At 41.6% G+C, this 21,567-nt stretch overlaps 1 protein-coding gene across 4 annotated transcripts in view; it reads left to right on the top strand.

Moving 5' to 3' along the window:
• The window catches only part of LOC103613595 (phosphatidylinositol 3,4,5-trisphosphate 3-phosphatase TPTE2), a 22,162-nt gene extending 1,572 nt beyond the window's left edge, over window positions 1–20,590 (top strand). The window contains exons 1-19 of one of the 4 annotated variants that reach the window (XM_017731277.1): window positions 1–35; window positions 487–560; window positions 2,639–2,716; window positions 4,876–4,918; window positions 5,633–5,791; window positions 6,186–6,305; window positions 9,107–9,206; window positions 10,033–10,096; window positions 10,618–10,682; window positions 11,255–11,315; window positions 11,571–11,652; window positions 11,735–11,823; window positions 15,005–15,066; window positions 15,999–16,079; window positions 17,066–17,171; window positions 17,809–17,906; window positions 18,284–18,379; window positions 18,846–18,916; window positions 20,336–20,590. In XM_017731277.1, the coding sequence (XP_017586766.1) occupies window positions 2,674–2,716; window positions 4,876–4,918; window positions 5,633–5,791; window positions 6,186–6,305; window positions 9,107–9,206; window positions 10,033–10,096; window positions 10,618–10,682; window positions 11,255–11,315; window positions 11,571–11,652; window positions 11,735–11,823; window positions 15,005–15,066; window positions 15,999–16,079; window positions 17,066–17,171; window positions 17,809–17,906; window positions 18,284–18,379; window positions 18,846–18,916; window positions 20,336–20,438 (1,443 nt within the window). In that variant the 5' untranslated portion in view covers window positions 1–35; window positions 487–560; window positions 2,639–2,673 and the 3' untranslated portion in view covers window positions 20,439–20,590. Of the gene's footprint in view, window positions 36–110; window positions 252–486; window positions 561–2,638; window positions 2,717–4,870; window positions 4,919–5,632; window positions 5,792–6,185; window positions 6,306–9,106; window positions 9,207–10,032; window positions 10,097–10,617; window positions 10,683–11,254; window positions 11,316–11,570; window positions 11,653–11,734; window positions 11,824–15,004; window positions 15,067–15,998; window positions 16,080–17,065; window positions 17,172–17,808; window positions 17,907–18,283; window positions 18,380–18,845; window positions 18,917–20,335 lie in introns of those variants that run through there. The other 3 variants (XM_008631406.2, XM_017731276.1, XM_017731279.1) reach the window with 3 other exon arrangements.
• Window positions 20,591–21,567: the final 977 nt, after the last annotated feature.

Here is a 21,567-nt window from a genome sequence, read left to right on the forward strand (position 1 = left end):
CCAGGCGGGAGTTGGGCCCCGGTGGCCGCGCCGAGGTGAGGTGGTGGGGGGGGCTCCGGGTGGGTCTGTGCCAGCGGGGATGCAGCGGGACCAAGTGCGGGCCTCCCGTCCGGGAAGCCGGCGTGTGCCGGGAGGGAGCTCCCGGACCTGCTCCCCGCGGTTCATCCCGTGCCTGCAGCTCTCCCAGAGGTGCCAGCTGGGGCTCTTCTGTGTGTCAGAGCTTGAAGCAGGGCGAAATGCTTCGTTGAGAGGTAAAGATGCTGTTATCGCTGTGGCATGTTTGGTGTAGTCAAAAACCCTTCATCACAGTGCTGAGTGCCCTGACAGTTGTAGTTAAAGATTGAGCTTTGTCAACCATAGTGGGGAAATAGTTGAAAATGAAGCAGAAGTCCATCTGCTGGGACCCTGAGTGTGAGGCTACTGTAGGATGCTGGTATTCGCTGTTTCTTGTACTGTCTCACTTTAACTCGGTGTGCTTTTCTTCAGGCCAGCAGGGCAACAACAGGCAAAATGACAGCTGTGAGGTATGAACAAGGGACCGAGCTGAGAGAAGAATCTGGGTGAGTGAAATGAACCGTACCAGTGTGGGGGTTTGGGGTTGAATATGTGGTGTGTAGTCCCCTGTCTTTAGGTTCTTAGTGCTTCAAATATTACAAAGGGAATAATGATGGAGTGTCTGAAATTTATGTAGAGTCTTTCTATCTCCCCTCTCCTGCCAGTGCTGCTGTCTGAGAGGAGGGATATCTTTGAGGAAAATACGCTGTTTTGATTGACTTCTTGTGAGTAGTTAATAAGTGATAAATGAGTACAGGGTCTCCACCCCTGGTATAATAAGCCCGTGGCATTAAAGTGTGCTCTTTTAGCATCCAGACTGCCAAGAGACTTACAAGAGAGTGTCAAGGTCTCTTGTAAAGCTAGATGCTCTTCCTCTGTTTACTTTAAAAGCCTCAAGCCTGAAGTTGCCTTTAGCTATGGGCAGTCAGAAAAGCTTATATTCTGTATGGAGTGTGTGTGTGAAGGAAACAATGTCTTCTAGTATGGCTTCCTTCCACCCCAGTAGTCAAAGACTAATTGTAGTAGTTTGAAGCTGAGAGCTTGTTCTGCCTTGGACAACAAGTAGATGTAGAATGAGCAACAAAACAAACTCCCTCTGAGGAAAGCATTATCTAGAACTGAATTCTTGTGTGGGAGCATGATGGGAACAGTGTATTTAAACTTGGTTTCTGTTTTATCTTTGTGTTAAAGATTGTCTTTCTAGCTCAAAACACTTCTGTTTCTCATTCTTCTTGTGGCATATTTTAATCACAGTAGAGGATAAGGAGGTGGCATTTGGTGCACTTCACGTGTCTTCAAGTATAAGCAAGTGACCTGCAGCAAAATTGCTGCAGCAGCAACGTGCTTTAATAAGTGAAACACTTCTGCTGTTCAGTAAGTGTAAACACCCAAGTGAATATTCTGTAAGAATAGCTGGGAAGCAAACCTGAATGGCTATCCATCACTCAAACTTTGCTTCAGCTCTAGGAGCAAAATGAGGACACATGTGGTGTCTGGAAGTATTGGAGCTGGGAAATGAGGCTTGAATGCTAAAATTGTTGCATCAGAATAATTCTTCTACTGAGCCTGATACTGAGTGCAAGCGGTGAAGCATCAGTACTGGTTGCTGAAACTGTAGGAGAAGCATCATTAAACTTCTTGCTTAAAAGGTGATTAGCCCAGACTGCAGAAGCAGTGCTGGTGCATGGGTCTGTTGTGGAGAATGAAGAATATTTGAATCCTCAGAATTACTACACTAACGCTTCAAACACACTAGGCTGCCTCAGAACAGGGAAACACCAATATTGGATATGTGTATGTAGCTGTTCCTGCCCCAGAAGCAATGGTGCCAGAGGCAGAGCCTGAGCAAACACTGTGGCTGTGCTATTATGCATCACAGTATTTCTGTGGAGAAGACTGAAATAAAAACTCCTGGATTTGAATCCTACACTTTTTATCTGAAATTGTCATGTGGCCTTTGAAAAAAAACAAAAACTTTGATCTAAAGAGACCATTTTAAGGAAGTTATGGCAAGCAGCCACTACCCCAAAAACCTGCTGTTCTAGCACTAGCTCAGCTGCTGCTCTGGTCTTCCAGTTTCCGGTGTGGTATCCTGCTCTGCACAAAAACATCTCTGTGCTAGGGCTTTTCCTGGTGAAAACATTAATTCTCTGGACAAGAAGTTCACTGTAACAGCTTTAATGTTACTTGGACTCTCTGAAGCCATTTTGCATATGTATATTTCCGGCACTTCTAGAACCTAGACTGTTGAGTCCTTAGCGGACGCATGGATGCCCTGCTTCAAAGCCCTTTATCCTACTGCTGAACACATCTGTCTCTTTTGGGGGGAAAAAAGGGAAAACTTTTGAGAAATGGGTTGCTAATGGGAAATAGATCAGCATAAGCCAAGGGGCTCATCTGTGACCACATGAGGGGGACGTCTTTCTTCCCCTGGTACTGGGCCTGTGCTCTAGCTCAGGCTGCTGCTTGCTTTACAGTGAATTCTTTTTTTTTTTTTTTTTTTTTTTTTTTTTTGGAACAATGTGTAGCAATGTATAGAGCTGACATCTCTATCAGTGTGTGAGTTTTATTATTCCTTTTCCAGCTCTGCAACAGCAGAAGAGGCCACAGTAAAGATTGATGATGGTCGTGATGAGGATAATGGACCAGACAGCTGTTTCAAGTAAGTTAATGATATACTAAATTTCTTTGCTTACTGGCAGAAGTGTAATCTAGTGAGCCAAAATAAGAAGGCATGCGGGTAGCTTGTTGAAGTAGAGATAAGCCCAGTAAAATGCTTGATATTGACATTTCTTCTAGTACATAGTGAAGACAAGTAAGTTGAGGAAGCCTCTTTATCCCTCTAGAGATAAAAGCCCAACCCAGGAACACAAGTCTGTCGTATTGTGGAGAATGGGTAGACCAAACTGCATTGATTAAATTTTCCTGAAGGAATAAGTTTGTGAGAGCACAGAAAAACAAGTGCTGGTGAGAAAATGGGGTGAATGAGTATCTGGGCATAACAATAAGCATCATGGCCCTCATCAAGTCTAAATTGTCTAAACGTGCTAGTAGTTTACTCTGTTCTTGAAGTAGTTATTTTCTGAGTGTTTAGCTCAGGTTATTGTTACAGCAAACTTAGTCAAGTCAGTGGCAAGTCCTGCAGCTCAAGAACAGTAAGCCTAAGCCTGTTTTCTCAGTTATTCTGTGACATATTTTCCTAGATTTCAGAAGTTGGAATTTACAAATGTATTTCACAAAAGCTTTAAGCTAATTATGTAATCAAATGTGTCATGTTTCCTTCAACTGATTTAAGATGTTGCAGGCCAAATTGGAGTGGTGTGTGTTCATATTTTGCTATGTAGTGTACCTAGTAGAGGTACTTGTCCATAGACTGTGGCAGCTGAAGTCTTGGCATCCCTACTACAGTTGTAGGATTGACTGGACAAAGACATAAACCAACAAACAATTAGTGTGATTATTGCAGAGTTTTGTTAGATACTTGACATTCATAGATACCAGCAAAACCTTCTATAAGTTAAGCTGCCTTCAGAACAAGACATGGTATTACATCCTTGACTTCCATAGGATAAGTATGTACTACAACCCAGGTATCTCCTTCCAGCTTAAGAATGCAAATGTTTGCTGGTTAGACCTTGGACCTTGGTTTAGAGTGAGAAGCTAATAATGAAAAGCGTGGGTTAGTTCAGTAACCCCAGCAAGATGCTGCCTCAGCACCTCAAAGGTATCTAGCCTTGCCTTAAACTGAGTTATTGAAGTGAACCAAGTGAAATGCAATGCTTAAATTGTCCTAGAGGAAACAAGTATTTTGGACAGGATCACTGGGGTGCAATGTGCATTACTGAGCTGACAAAAACTTCTTGTAATAGTGCAAAATAAATCTATCAGTACTTTTTGTCAGTATGTTACAACTAATGGTAAGTCCTGCTGTTAGTGATATGCTTGAAAAAGGTGTTTTCTTCCAAGTGTCTAAGAAAAGACTTGATGCTTACAGTAGTTAAGTAATCTTGGGATTGCTTAACACTGGCAGCCTGTTTTTCAAACTGTCAGAACTTGAGTGTTTGCAGGTTCTTGTTGCAGGAACTTCTACCTTAGCTCTTGGTGTAATGTAAAGAGGCTTACATGAAAGAGTTACAGAGGGCTTAAAGCATACCAAAGAGGCAACAAAATCTCCTGTAACTGGAAACAAGAGCTGTGACCCTGCCAGGAGTGAAGATTACTCTCAAAACTGGAAGAATTTGGCTTCAGAAACACTTTTTCTTAAAAGATGCTTGGATTTTCAACCTGAAAGCCGAACTGATGTTTCCTTTTTAAAATAGAAGTGGGATTTGTATTCCTCTATTCCAAAGGCGTGAGAGCTGTTAACAAGTGCAACTCTTTTCAGGCCTGGGAAACAAATAGTTTGATACAGTAAACTTGTAAATTGAATGAAATATATTGAGATATTTATCCTACAGTCTTCCTCTTGACCAATAACTATTATATAAACCTACTTCTTATAGCTTACTAAGCCAGAGTTCAGGCGTCACTGGAATTGTGACACTGAATAATGTTATGGATAAGTACATACTGCTGTATTTCTAGTGTCTGGAAGCTGATTAATACTTTTTCTAACAAGTGATCAAAGCATTGTTTTCAAGTACTCCCTTAACCTATATACTTCATGAATGCAACTGAGTCATCTCATCTTAGAGAAATCACTACTATGCAGAATACTAAAGCCAAAGAAATGTGACTAAGAATATAACTATGCTCTTGTGGCTAATATCTGTAGGAAAATGTCACTTGTCTTGATGTCAGTTCTCTTCTCTTGCAGTGCAGCTAGGAGAAAAATTGCCCCCTTTGTGATGTCATTTGGATTCAGGTAAAAGCTTGTGCTTGAAATGATGTGGGCAAGGTAAAAATAGTCCTTATTTCTGGTGTAAGAACTTGGAGAGTTCCTTAAACATCAGTAATTCCAGCTTGCTTTGTCTGAAAAGTACTGAATCCCATGTCACCCCCAGAACAGGGAACTTGAGTAAAGTACTAGAATTGAAAAATAAGTCTTAAACAGATGTGACTACATTCTCCAAGGAGAGCTGGAAGTCAGAACTGTAAATGTCATTGACTTGGATAAAACCTCTTTAATGGCTTATTCTTGGCTGGCAGCCTTTGAACAAGCAGTTGGTCAGTTGTGTGTAGTCTAGGTGCTGGAACAAGGCAAGCCATTAAAGGCAGTTATTTTTAAAGGACTATATTAAGTCATGAGAGGGAGGAAAGCTGAGTAAGATGAAAGCAACAATGATACTGGTATGCCTTAAAGCATTCAGGTTTGCATTGCTTCTAGCTGTGAAATCATAAATTAATAACTACAGCTGTGTCTGAAGTAAATGTATGGTTCTACATAGATGAAGGTCTCTGTGCATATCACTTAAAAATGCAATTGGAAATCTTCAGGTTCTATTTAAGCAGGCTTCAAAAAAAGAACACCCTCTTTCTGGATCTCTTTTCTTAGAAATCAGGGCTTGTGCTATTCAGTTGATAGGTGTCCAAAAGTCATTCCTGCCTCTTAAATTTATTTGTATTTTTCTCTTTGCAGAGTATTTGGAGTTGTACTTGTCATTGTGGACATTATAGTTGTGATTCTGGATCTGGCCGTCAGTGAGGGAAAGACGGGTACAGAGGTTCCTGAAGGTGTTGCCCTGGCAATAGCACTCTTCTTTCTCGTTGATGTTCTCCTGAGGGTGTTTGTTGAAGGGTAAGACATGGGCAAAAGTTAAGTCCATGTGGCAAGTCCTCAAGCTAGGAAGGAAGCAAAACTTAAAGCTCAAACTATGAACATGATGCCCTGTATGCTAATTTTCTGGTCATAGATAACAGCCACGTCTTTTCTTGGCTGTATGTGTTGGTGGTTACCCTTCTACAGAACAATCTGTAATTGTTTTCAGCATAAGTGAGCACTTTGCCATAACTTGTGTGTAAATCAGGTGTAAGATTGCTTTCTTAGTGAGACTTCAGTGCTCAGTGTTAAGAACTGCTTCAGAAGAGCTTGTCTCCAGGAGTAGCCCTATATAGGTGATTCTCTTTTTGAAGATATATTTCAGTCTTTGCTACCTGTATTGGCATCTGTCTAAAACTCTCCTTGGTTTCAGCTTCAGGAACTATTTCCGGTCCAAACTGAATATTTTGGATGCATGTATAGTGGTGGGCACTCTGTTAATTAATTTGACGTACTGCTTCTTAGACTTTGATGCAGTAGAGGAGATACCAAGGTAAGAGTGGTATGGCAGCTGGTAAGTGTGAGCTCTCTTTTTGATCATCTTCTAAGAATTTTCTTGGGCACCTCTAAGCCAGATATGTGCATATGAGATCAAAAATAGGACTGTGATAATGTGTCGTGGTACAGACTAATGAAGGATAGATACACAACTTTGGTCTCTGTTTATGCTGTAGGCTGTCTCTGCCTCAAAGGCAGAGGTGATCTGAACATACTAGTAGGGGTAACTAAAAGTGAGGCCATCAAATGCTCTGACTTGAGCACTCTTTGGGGAAAGGTGTGCAGTAGCCATAATAAAGAGGAGGGTCTGAAGAAGGTCAGAAAGAAGAGTTGGATTATCATAGCAAATGGAACAGACAGCTGAGGGAGGATCTCTGTCTAATGGATCTTGAAATAGAAAGAGTTGCCAAACTGTCTTGTTTCCTGTGCTTTGCTTTCTCAAAAGCCTTATGGTAATATATGTTGGATTTTTCAGCCATGCTCTGGGGAGAGGAAACATGCTGTTTATGTACATAAGCTACTTCAAGTCCTATTTCCTTCTGATTTCTATATCTTGATCAGATGATAACCTGTGAGATGAATCCATTCCTGATGGAGACAGAACTACAACTTTAAGATGAGTTTATGTGCACTAGGTTTGACTTAGAGAAACTTTCTTGCATCAGCCAGGGAAAAGTTGAGCTCTTTTAAAAAAAAAAAAAAAAAAAAAAAAAAAAAATCACCCCCTCCCCCAAATTCAGCTGACTAATGGGTATAAGAGGGGAACATTATTCCAGAAGAGAATAAAAAGTTTAGTTATGGAAGAATCCAGAGTTGGACAAGTATCTTTAAATACTAGTTTTCTCTTAAAGTGCTGGCTAAACTTGGGTTTCAAGAAATAGAACTGTCAAAGGAATAGCTTTTTCAGCCTTACTAATAAAAGGCTTTTTCCTTCTAGGTTGTCTTAAACATTCATCTGAGTTTTTAATTACTTCCCATTTCTATGGCCACATTTTTCTAAAGCAGCTTTCATCTTGTAGCAGCATCCAGATAAAGGGAGGGGAAAAGAGTACTGTGACAGGGTAATCTGCACTCTTATCTCTACTAGGCTATGCTAGTAGTAGGCCTGATCCTACATTGACCTATCTGGTTGTAGATCTGTGTGTGCAAGTTTTTTGTATTCTGACTTGCTGAAGTTGATGGGAATCTAGAATAGGTTTTTTTCTCACATAAAGAGGACTTCACACTGCTGCTCTCAGAAGACACTCAGCTGTGGCCTACTGTCTTATCTATTCAATTTTTGAAGCCCTCTATAAGGCTTCTCTTGTTAAAGGCTCTAAAATTGTGTTCTGACCAAAATATTACTACCTGACAGTAGATGATACCTCAGATTTGACCAAATCTTGAGATGCGGTGGTCTTCCCACCTAACACACCAGTAGTGTCCACGAAATCCAACTAATTCCCAGTAGCCTTACTGGGTTTATCACTTTTCTTTCTTCAGTCCTTCCTCAAGAAGCAAACAATAGTCTTAAAGTATCTGATACATCTCAGAATAATTAGAATTTGAGCAGCTTTTATATGGATGAGAGCTTATATATGACAAGTGAAATTTCAGTGACAGTCCATAGAGGTAATATGTCCTGATGGAGGAGTATGGTTTCTCTTTCTAGTCTGGTCTAGCCGGGTGTGTGTAGGGATGTAGTTAACTGCTTCCTCGAAGTCTGACCTATAAAAGGACATTGACCGATGAGAGCTGCATACCAGTCTGGGAGGTAATGCTTAATTGGTTGACTTCCTTAAGGGCAGAATGCAAATGGCTTTTATCTTGAAGAGTTGCTTCTCAGAGTTGTGGGAAGAGGGGTTATGGAGTTTTCACCCCAGTTTTGGTTCATCTCATTTTCTGCTAGCTCTGAGGAAATTCTGTTTTGAAAACAGGGGGGTGATACTGAATTTTGAAGAAGCTCAGGGAAAAACTGAAACTTTCCTCCAGGTATCCAAGACAACCTTACCTTGCTGACTTCAAGCTCCATATCAGTGGAGAGCAGACTGTGTTCAACTGGAGTTTTGTCTCCCTTTCTCTTGGTATTCACCAGCATTTTTACACACGTGTATCAAAACCTAGAATATGTGCTGCTTAAAATGTATGCTCGCTTACCTCCTTAAGGAATGAAATGAGTTTTAGTTTGCCCTTGTCCCTAGGAGTGTGGGAAAGCAGCTGCTCCTGTTCAGTTGTTTGAATAGAACCACTCACCTAAGCTTCTTTCCCGCTTCAAAGTTCAACAGTAGTTCAAAGTTCCTCAAACCGAACCAAGTGTTCAGGTTGCTGAATGATTAAACACAGGATATATATACTGATCTGTTCTCAGGTTTCTTAATCAAGTCATGATGTATTTAGCCTGTCTAGCTTTTTTTCAGTCACTTTTCAGGTGGCTACATACACTTAAATGTGGCTACAGGTACTTAAATGTATAGTTGAGAATAAGCTTCAAGGAACAAGAATTTGGTGATAATAACATGGGTAATGTTAATGGAATTTGTTGCTTTCTACCCAGAGGTATCTGTGGAAGTCTGTTTCAGCAAGTAGGGGATTTCCTAGTTCTGTTAGCTGTTCAGAACATGTACTCACAAAAAACTCTTGACAACAAACCTATGATATTCTTCAAGTACAGTCGTAGTTCCAAAATCAGCCTGAGAAGTCCTAGTTTAATATATGAAACAAAGTTTTAAACTCTCTGGAACAGCTTTTAAACAGCTTTAATCTTTGCCTCTAAGTTTATTTGTATCCATTTTCTTTCATGGTGAATCTGTCCTCTAGAATGGTTATTTTCCTCCGAATTCTGAGAATTGTCATCTTGGTAAGAATATTTCATCTGGCTTCACAAAAGAAGCAACTTGAAGTGGTGACCAGGAGAATGGTAAGTTGGCCTCTTAACATACCTTGGCTACTACTGCTGTTTCCAATGCTTTCTCCAGGCAGCATCCATGGTAAATAGCAAGGCTGACCATGGCCTATTGGTCTGCAATTGATAGTATTGCCCAAGCAGCACATCTGTTCAGTGTCCCTGACAGGGCTCTGGAGCTTTGCCTCCACCTTCAGGAACGCCTTTTCGTTCTCAGCTTTGCTCAAGTAAGCAGCAACTTCACCTGGAAGGTCACCACAGTAAAGTGATTGCAACACCACCATGTGTCTCAACTGACAATTTCTAGCTTGTGTGGTACATAGACTCTTTTCCCTCACATGGGGGAAGGTAGGAGTTTTAATGTGTCTGATGCTTTATTTTGGGTGCCAACAAAGCAATCTAGCTGTTGAAGCCCTATCTTCTGTAAATGCCTCTTATTTTCATCAGAGGCATTCAAGTGGTACTTTAAGCTTCAAGTATGTCCTATTGCTCAGGAATAAGCGGTCTTGGTTATGGTACCCTTAACTTTATTCTTTTTTCCTTCAGTCTCCAGACACCCAAATAAAAATGACAGATTCATGCTGCAGTATGCAAAAGATCTGCAGTGTTCTTTTCACTAGAATAAACTTTGAATCTTCAGGGTAAAAATTCTGTACAGAGCTTCTACCTAAAAGTTAATACAAGAAATGTTGCTCTTGGATAATGGTGTAGTGAAATGAGGCTCTGCTACTCAAGCTTAACTTGAGAGTCTAGATGGTTGAGTTTTCCTAGTAACAGACAACACTGAGTGATCATTGGAATTCTTGTGGAAGATTAACTCTTACTTTTTTTTTCTGGTCAGGTCTCTGAAAACAAAAGACGTTATATGAAAGATGGCTTTGATCTGGATCTCACCTATATTACTGGTTTGTGGAAACAAATGTCACTTTGCAGCATGTTATGTCCTGTTAAGACTTGTTTTTCAGTTAATAAGAGCTTATTGTTAAATACGGACAATGTTTAGACTCAGGAAACTTAAGTATGAAGTCAAACCAGGCCTATTCCTCTTCTGTGGGATTTTGAAATATGGATTCCTGTCTGACACTATTCTCCAGAATTAGCCTTCTTGGGACAGTTGTACATGCCGTATGTAATGATAGAAATTTATCTGAGGCCTGGGGAACCAGTGCTGGGGAAGTATTGACTTACAGTATTTTTGCTTCAGATTCTGTGGAGACTGGCACTTGGTGGTGGTTGATGCTTTGGGAAGCATTATTTGTCTTGCTCTAGCTATGCTGAATGTAGAGGAAAGCCTCCCAGGAATGGGTAGATTGTTCTTATAATTAGGATAGGAATAAGACATTTCATAAGGATGTTTCTCAATCATGTAGTCCTTATGTGTAGGCAGGCTTCCTGCTGTTACTTGTGATTGCTGTCCTCTCAACAGATCGAATTATTGCAATGTCATTTCCATCTTCTGGGAAGCAGTCTTTCTACAGGAACCCCATAAAGGTAAAAATCTTATCTACCAAGTTCACTGTTTCTGAAACCTGTTTCTTTTATAGATTCCCACTAATTTACGTGTGACCTGGATCATGTCAGTCCTAGTTCTGCTGCCTTTGCTGGTTGGAATGACTGACTGATGATCTCCACTGTGGTGCACTGCTTATGTTGTAGTGTCTCAGCTAATCCTAGTAGGTTGTATCTCATAGTGTGGACACACGAGTGCTTTGATCCTCCTGTTCTTTGGGAATGCTTTGAAGAATCAAGGCAGTTCTGTCCCAGGCTAGTAATAGTGATAAGATCTATTAATCTAAATAAAGTTGTTTAAAAGGTCTGCATACATAATGTCCATTTCAGAGCTACCCTTCCTGATATTGTAGAAACATTTATAGGGACAGGAAGATAGCTGCAGTAGTAATTTTATTCTAGACCAGAACCTGAGCTGTTGGGTTGGAAAGGCCTGCTGTCTGAGGGCTGTTTGTGAATGCAGTTGCTGATCCCACCTGGAGGGCTGAGGGGGTTGAGGTGGCAGTGGAAATAAGGAACAGAGCATTAACTACTCTGAACTCATTATTGTTTAGGAAGTTGCAAGATTTTTGGACACCAAACATCCAGACCACTATAAAGTCTACAACCTCTGCAGTAAGTATGTTTAGCTGCTGACTATATTGAAATAGTGGAGATAAATTTTAATGTAGTGAAAAGTGTGAAACCAGAAGCTAAGCACACATGGTTGTAGCCAAGTTACCTCAGTTTTTTTTCATTTTGATCTATCTATTAACGCTACTGTATTTTAGACACTAGTACATGCTCAGACCAGCAATTGTGTGTTACAAGCCACTTTCTTTGTTACAATCCTTCTCCCTTCCTGGCATAACTTCAGATCTTTTCCTATAGGTGAAAAAGGCTATGACCCCAAGTACTTTCACTACAGGGTGGAAAGGATCTTCATTGATGACCACAATGTCCCAGCACTACAGTGAGTCTTGTCAAGAAATACATACATTGTAATAGTTCTATGTAGGCATTTGCTTTGAGCCACTAATTATCCCCTTACTTAGGGACATGCTGAAATTCACTGCCAGTGTCCGTGAATGGATGAGTCAAGATGAGAAGAATGTCATAGCAATTCACTGTAAAGGAGGCAAAGGTAGGATTTCTCATGTGTAATCTGTGTATGCTACAAATCACAATTCTGTGTCATTATAGCTTCTTTGATGTTAGTGTGGCCTTAAACCATAGTATGAGATGGGCTTACAGTGTAACTTGACAAATTCTGCAGACACTGTGATGACTAGCAAGAGTATTGTACTCTGTGTTCAGTATTACACAACCCCATTTTTAGGTAGTCTAAATTGGTTCTTAGTCTAAGCTGTCATTGTGTCTCTTAAAATGTTCTTCAATAACTTTCTGGTGTTCTGGCAGCTGGGACAGCAGTCCCCCAGGAGAAACTGGGGATAGGGGCTACTGAAACTGCTACTGTTAAAAATGTGTGCTGGTTTGGACAAATTTGGAGGAAAAATATCCTCTGATAGAAGGCAGGTTACAACCAGCCCTCCCCCCACCAGATTCAGGAAAAAAAAAAAGAATTTTTTCCTCGGAGGAAAGTGAAAGAGAGAAAAAACTATTTATTTAATAAACACACAGGAAAAGGATAATAATGCTAAATAATGAAACCTCTCACTGTGGAGAGAAACCTGGGAAAAATTCAGAGTCCTTCCATAGATCTCTCTCCCCCTCCTTGGAGCTGGGTTGTGGGCCCACCTCCGGGCCTCGGTGGAGAACTCTCGCGAGGTGTTCTGATGTTGAAACAGTCCAGAAAAAAAAGAAGGGAAAAATCGAAGTCCCAGGAAAATAAAGTTCAACTCTCCATCTCCCTCCGGTGAAAAAAGTAGCTGGAAAACTGGCTGGGAAAAAAAAAAGCCAAACAGGGTGCTTCCCTCTGCTCTCGCTTGCTGCTGCAGCTGAATGCAGAGGAGTCTGTGTGTCCTTGAAACACTGCTTTGAAAGTTCTCTGGGTATTTTTTCCTCTTCCTCCTCTCAGGCTCAGTTTAAAGGTACAGAAAGGCACAAAATTAATTTCTGGGCATAGAGGAGTGATAGGGGATACAACATCATAAAGTCACCCCAAGACAAAGTGTTAGGCTGCTGCTTTGCCTTCTGGTAGCCAGTCACCCATGCTGAATATTTTGCATTGTAGTATAGCTCAAACTATCCATTGTTTAGGTTGGAGAAAGACCTTTCAAGATCAAGTCCAACCGTTAACCCAGTACTACCAGGTCCACTACTAAACTATGTCTCTCAGTGCCACGTCTGCACATCTAAATTACCTCTAGGAGTGGTGATTCAATCACTTCCAAGGGCAACTTGTTCCAGTGTTTCATAACCCTGTTGGAGATGAAATTTTTCTTAATATCCAATCTAAATCTTCCCTGGAGCAACCTGAAGCCATTTCTTCTCTTCCTATTGCTTGTTACCTGGAAGGAGCAGACCAACCCCACCTCACTATGACCTTTACAGCAAAAAGGTCTCCCCTGAGCCTCCTTTTCTCTAGGCTAAACACACTCAGCTGCTCCTTGTAAGACTTGTGCTCCAGACCCTTCCCCAGCTCTGTTGCCCTTCTCTGGACACACTCCAGCATCTCAATGTCTTTCTTGCAGTGAGGGGCTCAAAACTTAATGCAGGATTCAAGGTACAGCCTCTGCAGTGACAAGCAGAGAGGGATAATCACTGCCCTGGTCCTGCTGGCCACACTACTGCTGATACAGGCCAGGATGTCATTGGTGTACTTGGGCACACTGCTGGCTTATGTTCAGCTGCTGTTGAACAGTACCCTCAAGTCCTTTTCCAGTGGGCTGCTTTTCAAACAATTTTCCCTGAGCCCGTAGCACTGTGTGGGGTTGTTGTGACCCAAGTGCAGGTCCCAGCCCTTCACTTTATTGAACCTCATGCAGTTGGCCTTGGCCTATCAGTCCAGCCTGTCCAGATCCCTCTGCAGAGCCTTCCTGCCCTCCAACACTCCTAGCAGATCAACACTCCTATCCAACTTGGTGTCCTCTTCAAACTGGCTGAGGATACACTCAATCCCCTTGTCCAGATTGTTGGTAAAGATATTAAACAGAACTGGCTGGAGTACTGTGCCCTGGGGACAGCACTAGTGACCAGCTGCCAGCTGGATGTAACTCCATTCACCGCAATTCTCTGGGCCCGGCCGTCCAGACAGGTTTTTACCCAGTGAAGAGTGCACCTGTCCAAGCCATGAGCAGCCAGTTTCTCCAGGAGCATGCTGTGGGAAATGGTATCGAAGGCATTACTTAAGTCCAAGTAGACAACATCCACAGCCTTTCCCTCATCCACTAAGTGGGTCACCCTCTCATAGAAGGAGTTCATGTTGATCAAGCAGGACATGCCCTTCATAAATCCATGCTGGGTGGGCCTGATCCCCTGGTTGTGCTGCATGTGTTGTGTGATACCACTCAAGATGATCTGCTGCATAACTTTACCCCTCTAGAATTTTCCAGGTACTGCTGGATCTTAAATCAAGATACACATGATATTAGGTGATAGAGTACAATGAAGTCTTATGGAAAGAATAGTGAAGGCTGTCAAACATAGGAGCTAACCTGCAGGTGCTAGCTGCAATCAGCAGTAGTGTGGGAGCTGTTGAAATGCATAAATAACTGCAAGTAGGCCAAATTTCCCTGCAGACATCTGCCACATCTTTAGCCACCTGCTGTTACTACTGCAAGTACCTGGCTTCAAGTAGGTGGTTACTTAACATTAAAGAGTTGCCCCCAGGTGGAGCTCTGTTTTAAAGTCTTTCAAAACTGAGTGTTGAAACTACCTGCAGTCAAAACCAGCTTGAAGAACAAGTATAGGGAGGGTGGCTTGACCTCTGAGATTTTAAATTAAAAGCTGAAACTATAGTAGGCATCTTCATGCTAGCAGACTTGATGGCTTTTAGTAGGGTTGCAGGGATACTGATTGGGGCAGAGAAACAACTCTTGACACTTACAGGATTCGGACGTTTCAGTTTATAGCCTCATTTAGTAGAGTGCTTGACTCTATTCCCTGCTGAATGGGGTATGCAGGTACTGACCAGCTGCCTGAGTGTCTCTAGTAATGAAAACATGGGGACAAGGAACAAATTGACAAACTCCAGTATCTTGTCTTTAACAACTTCTTCTCAGAAATACAGGCACCTGACTACTCGACTGTCACTTGTAACTTTTGAAATAGATGAGATAACAGGAGATGACTTTACCTTCACAAAAATAATCCCAATACCTTTGAACTGCTGTAATTCAACTTGTGTTGTATGTCTAATACAGGCAGGACTGGAACAATGGTCTGTATCTGGCTCATAGACAGTGACCAGTTTGAGAGTGCAAAGGTAAAAACTCCTGTTTATTTTTTGATTTGTTTAGTGTTCAAAATGTCCTTTTAGGATTTACTGAATTGGTGAAATGCACTAATGTGCTGCGAAAGTTCTATACTAGAAAAAGGATTCTCTGAAGATTCTGGTTTTAAAAAAGTTCATGCAAGTCTTCCTACAGTGCAAAATTCTGAGGAGACTATTCTTGATCTGACAGAAGTGGGGAAAATAGCATTTAACAGGTTACCAACTTGAAGTAGTCTTTTAGGAGGAATAATGGGTCTAGGGTCTTGAGCAACAACTTAAACTGTAGGTGACTTCTGAGCAAAGTCTCCTAAAGATAGGTTTTAAGTGGTTTTAAGCAATTTTTTTTTTTTTGCCTAATCTCCCTCCAAGTAGTGTGCCATCAAGAATTGTCTTGTCTTGACAGCCAGCATTACAAAAGAAAGCCCTTCTAGGGAAGGGGAGAAAGACCAAGTCCCAACCAGGACAGGTGCTTATGCTGCTTTAGTGTCCTGGGTCTGATATCAGCTGGAGACTTGGGATGCAGAAGGCCCAGGACACTCAAGGTAGTCTGGGCAGAGTGTGTATCCATTTAATCACTTGCTTTCCTCTGAGTTTGGTTCATGAAGATATGAACTAATGTTCAGCTTGGTCTGCCACAGACCACTTGAGAAATATAGATGGTTCTAAAGCAATTGCTTAAAAGTCATATTGCTCTTCTTCACTCTTTCATGGATGACAGATTTATGTATCTGACTTCCTAATTAGTACTTTCTTCTTGTAATTAAAAGTCTCCTTTAGAAGGTACCAAAGCAACTATTGCATATTTTCACTTGCATTCCTTTACTGGACTTGAGTAGTGTACTTCTATTTTACTATCCCCTTCTCAAGGAGGGGAATGGTGGTGGGATGGGTAGCTTAACCCTTGAAATTATCTTCCTGTGTAGGAAAGTTTGGACTACTTTGGGGAGAGAAGAACTGATAGAAGCACAAGTACCAAGTTTCAAGGAGTTGAAACTCCCTCACAGGTAAGCTTGAGCAGGTTCAGGAACTGTAGTCAAACCAATACTAACCTTGTGAGTGCTTATGCTGCCCCACCTTCCCTGCCTTGTTTCAGTGATGTAGGTTCCTATTACTTGCTTAACTCCTGAACTGTCTGTAATCCTTCTGTGAGAGTCGGAAGATGAACAACTGACATGGTTGCTTTGCATCTTTCCCCTTCCCTTTATGCCTTTCTCTGCATAACAATGTTAAATCTGAAGTATAGTGTCTAGGATAACAACAGAATTCCTGAGATTAGGAAAGCTTTCGGTCCAACCCCACTGTTCAAGCAGGGTGACCTGGACAGATGTGTCCAGTCAGGTCTAGAACATCTGCACAGACGCAGACTCCACAGAATGTCTGGGCATCCTCACAGGAGCATGGCACTGTAAGGCAACTGGACTGTTTAACAAGGATGCATGGAAGCCTGAAGCCTGGCCTGGTGCTGATTTGGCTTGGATGGAGAAATGCATCTTCTGCAGACTGCATTCACTGGGAAAAACTACACAAGTTTTTGCCTCAGGCCACAGTTCGGGACTTTGCTCATCTTGATTTACTGTTCTGTGTGATGCAGAGTTGGGAAGTGAATCTGGTGACAGGGGTACTTATAATTGCTGGCAGAAAATAGAAGTACAGCTGTCCTTCAGTAAAATGAATGTATCTTGTATGTTTAAACATTCAGCCTCTTAAAGCTACAATATAAAAGCTCCTCACTTCTTGCTGAACTAAAAAGTACAGAATTCCTCTTAAAACATGAAATTTAAATGCTGATTAAAAATGTAGATGTTGAATTTGTCTAGAAGATTGTTTGAACCGGGGAAGGGAGGGAGAACAGTTGTCTTTCTTCTTAGCTTTGGACTTTGAAGAGCTAAAAACTTGGTGTAGAAGATCTATTTAAATCCTACTTCTGCCTAAAATTAATCTGTGTTGGGTACAGAAACTGCATAATGTGTCTGGTTTTTTTGCATTACAGAGTAGGTATGTTGGGTATTATGAGATCCTGAAAAACAAGTATAACTTGCAGCTCCCACCACAGAGACAACTCAAAATAAAAAACTTCAAAATCCACTCTATACATGGTAAGAACTCTTGTATTTGGGCATTCCTCTATCTGGCAGTGGTTTCCCATTACAGGCAGCTGATAACTGTTTCTCTTGCTAAGCTGAGGAATGTAGACTTACTGGGATCTGAGAATTTAAATGACACAGAACACAATGAAGAGTATTTTGTAGTCGGTTGCTCTGCGTTGTGTCACTTTCTGGATGTTGGACCAAATGATGGCTCACATACAACCTGCTTTTTTTTGGAAGGGGAATCACTTTTCAAGTGAGACTAACTCCCCATGTGGAGCTGGATCCACTAATGTTCCTGAGCTTTAGATACACGCCTATTTTTGTACCTGTGTACTGGTTATCTTGCTCAAAAGCTGGAAGTTCACAGCTGCTTGTTCTAGGGGAGTTCAGACTGCTGTTATTGTTCGATCAATGGAACTAGATTCTACATTAGCCTATTCCCCTGCTGGGATTCAGTTACTTCAAAATACAATTTTCAGCCACTGAATACTGACTTACCTTCAGCATTTGAGGTCTCTAGGGTCTTGAGTAAGGCATTCTAGAAAGAAAGCACTTTTGAATGGGATCACACTTGGTTTTCATGACTACTTATGTTTCCAGCTAAAGTGTGTGCCTCTGGTATAATGCAACACTTTGTTCCTAGGAGTCGGGAAAGGCAATGGAAGTGATATGAAGGTGCAGATATTAACAAGGAAGCAAGTTGTACTACAATGTGTATGTGCAAATCAAAAAAATTGCAAGGTGAGTACTATGAAGACATGAGTTGAGTCACAGAAGCTGAAAACTGACTTAGAGGTGAAAAGTGTCTTTGTTTTATGTCCAATATTCAATTTCTACACATTCTAACTAAATGGATGATGTAAATTTCAAGAGGAGGAAAAAGCTAAACTTTGCCAGATCCTAGGAAAAGTAGTGGTAAGATAAAGAAAGATTTCCCTGGGAGTCGCTTACATGCAAATAGTTCACTCTGTCCTGAGCAGCCTAAACTTGTTGTCTGTTGTTCTAACACTGCTGTTGTATTTGTGTACCGTGAATGAGTAGTTATATGTTGTCGTGAATTGGTCCCTTGTCTCACTGTAGAAACTTTCATAAGACAAATACTTTATTCTGTTATCCAGCTCTTCTTTGATTCTGAAAGTGACTCTGTAGTCATTGGCTTAGAAGACTGCCCTGTTCTAAGTGGTGATGTGAAAGTCAGATTTGAATCCAATTCTGTAAGTATACCGGTGTGAAGACCTTCACTTGGGTATGGGGAGAGGCTGCAGTGCAAACTGCAGTGGGTCCTCCCTGGCTGGGCGGGGTGGGGCAGAATTTGTTCCTCCCCAGTGACTCCTGCTGTGTCTCACTGTGCAGTGGGGGATGCAGCGAGTGGTGTAACATCAGCCTAGGTAAGCAGGGGAAGCATGTGGCTGCTCAAACAGCAGTATAACCAAGGCATCTTAGTTGGGTACCTGCTGCTCCTAACCATGGGGGCCTTACCTCATTGTGTTGAGTGACTTGGTACTGAAGTAACTGCAGAGCAAAAAGCGATTTGTGTGTGATATTGGGCTCTTTAAGTGTACTGATTCTGGCACTGTAGCTTTGTAAACCAAATTAGTGAAGAAAAGTGGGTACCCTTGCTCTACAAAAAAAAAAGTTCTGTTGTGTAACACAGTCCCTAAACAAGGTGTTTGTGTTTAGGCTCTCCCAAAAGGCTATGATGGCTGCCCATTCTTTTTCTGGTTCAACACTTCCTTTATTGAAAATAACAGGTAAGTGATCATAGGGGATGCCTTCAGATCCTAACTTCTGGTGTCTGCATAGAGCTGAAAGATCATAAACATAGTACTGAAAGCTGAGATAAGACAGGCCTGATCAGCCAGCTAACTTTCATGTGGGTACTGGTCTTTGACCCTCAACTGTAACTTCTGAACAGGCAGTTGCTTGCACTGTGACAAGTATTTTAAACATCAGAGCTTTCTATCTTTACTTAAATGACTGGATTATTTCCTTGGTGCTCTCTAACCATTGTTAATGAATTTGAATTAAAAAATGTAATGCTAACTATTCAAACCTGCCATCCTCTGTAGTATGGCTGCCTGAGAGGCAGGAATTCAGTATCTTAGCAGGCAAACATTAAGACCACAGTTAGAGGTCCTGATGCTTGGGATCACAAAGAAAGGCCCTCTTATGGCTTCTCACGAAATTACTGTGATTTTGCTTGCTGAGACTGGAACTCCTAGAGAAGCTCCACCTGGTGAAAGTTGGGCTTGTCTACCTTGCTTTGGGAGTGATGTAGAAATGCAGAAACAAGAAAGCCCTGTCTTTGGTCTGCCTTGCTTGACAGATTTAGGTAGAGGAACAGTGAACTTGGCATATGAGATATAATTACTGTGTTCTCAATGACTGGAATAGATAAAAACCAGTTTTTACTTAACTGATCCCATTGCAGCTTGAGAAGAGGTAGCCATGAGCCTGTTTGTAAACTGTTAATATGCTGAGCCAGCAGTGCACCTTGCAGTCTCAATGCAGACCAATTAGACCAAGCCAGTGCCAGGAGAAATGTCTGCCAGCTGTCCGATAGCCCTGCAACATTGCCATCTTGAGGGTTTTGCTGAAGTGTTTTGCTTCCTCCAGAACTATGGAGGATGCCCCACTAGGCTACCTTTTCTGCCCAGACCTTCTGGTAGACCTGAGTGGAATAGGTGTGAGCAGAAGTGAAACAGCTGTTAAGGTAGTGCTTCTGTCTCTGTATCTCTTAATTCAGACATGGCTGATGTGCAAGTGCTTTTAGGTGATAGCTAGACATGAATTTGGTAAACATTAAAATTGGAGAACATGCCTGATGAGGTTGAGTACTGAATCAAATCCTTGCCTTTAGGGAAGGTTGGTTATTAAATTCCTGGCACTTGCATCATATCACGAGGCCTTGAGCTGAATGTAATATTAATTTCACTCTGTCTTGTACTGTGGGGTTCTGGGAGGGGGGTGGGAACAAAGCCATCAGGTTGACTTTGTTTCTCAGACTACATAAGATGCAAAGTATTGTGCAGGTATAGCTGATGTCTGTTTGAATTCAAGATCTGGGGCTGTATTTAATATTGTAGGGCTGAGCTAGAAGATCTCTCAGCTGGCTGAAAGGAAAAGCATGTCTTAGACTGTAAGATATACTACTGAATTTTGTCTTTCAGACTCTACCTTCCCAGGAATGAGCTGGATAACCCTCACAAGTGTAAAACATGGAAAGTCTATAGTGAGACGTTTGCTGTGGAGGTGAACTTTATTGATCTGTAAGGGAAACATGTAAAATTAATCTCTTTCCTGGAGAATGTCTTGCTATTTCAGTATAAAGTGAAGCAGTCTCATTTGGATGTACTTAATGTATTTCTGTGTAGATACAACTTCTCAAATAAAGTTACATGAAGTTCTGTTGTACAGGGCAATAATACTCTGAAGAGTTATTTAATGTCAGTTGACTGTCACATCATTGGATCCTTGGGAGCTTAGATATCTCTGCATATGGGTAATTCCTGTTTGAGTTAATGTAAGACAATTACCTGTCTTTAGGCACGAGCGTTAACATGATGGTGGATGAAGACCAGCAGTGTGCATGAGACTGGAAAATCTGATGCGACTCTCTTGGCATTGGGGTTTTCCACAGATGAGTTGAATATGGGAGTTTTGAGGGAGAAATATTAATCTCCCTGTGCCGGATTACTGCTTCTTGAGCGCAGAAGCCTTGGTATTGAACTGCCCTTCATCAGGAATCAGTGATATAGGGCTTTGAGCAGCACCTGGCCTGGGAGCTGCCTGTGGAGGTTGGAGACTGCACAGCTGCTTTTCTACTGCTGTACCTCACCAAAAGTGGCTGTGATGGCCACTTACCCTAAGGCTTAAGTCTGGCTCTCATCAGTTCCTGAGCATTCCAGCTGCCTGGGATCAGTTAGCATGGCTGCCTTAATACCTGCATATGAGGGGTTTGATTTGTGTACCTGCTCATTTGAGCAAATAGTGCAAATGCTCACTGGCCCCTCTTGAGCTGTACTAAGACCTATAATGCACAAATTTCTAGGATGCTTATTCTATTTCCAACTATTCTTATCAGTGCAGCTCTTCTATGGAGACTGTACCTTCATTTATGAGAAACGTGCTGAGGTGTCAGCTTCTTGGTTCTGCTGCTTCATTAGTCTTTGTGTTGTGGAAGGGGAGTGACATAGCTTTCCAGTTAATCAAATAAGCAGAGAGGTCATATACCTTCCCTGTGCTTACTTGAAGGTAGTGGTTTACTATGAAGTACACCACGTGTGGGCTCAACTTTTGCTATTGCTGTGTATTTACCTAATATTTAGGAGATGGGCTCATGAAAGTTGCTTCTATCAGCAGCGTATTTCAAATGTGGAGGCTGAAGCCTGTCTTGAATGAC

This window comes from Corvus brachyrhynchos, unplaced genomic scaffold (genome assembly GCF_000691975.1).
Source record: "Corvus brachyrhynchos isolate BGI_N302 unplaced genomic scaffold, ASM69197v1 scaffold103, whole genome shotgun sequence".
Lineage (NCBI taxonomy): Eukaryota > Metazoa > Chordata > Aves > Passeriformes > Corvidae > Corvus > Corvus brachyrhynchos.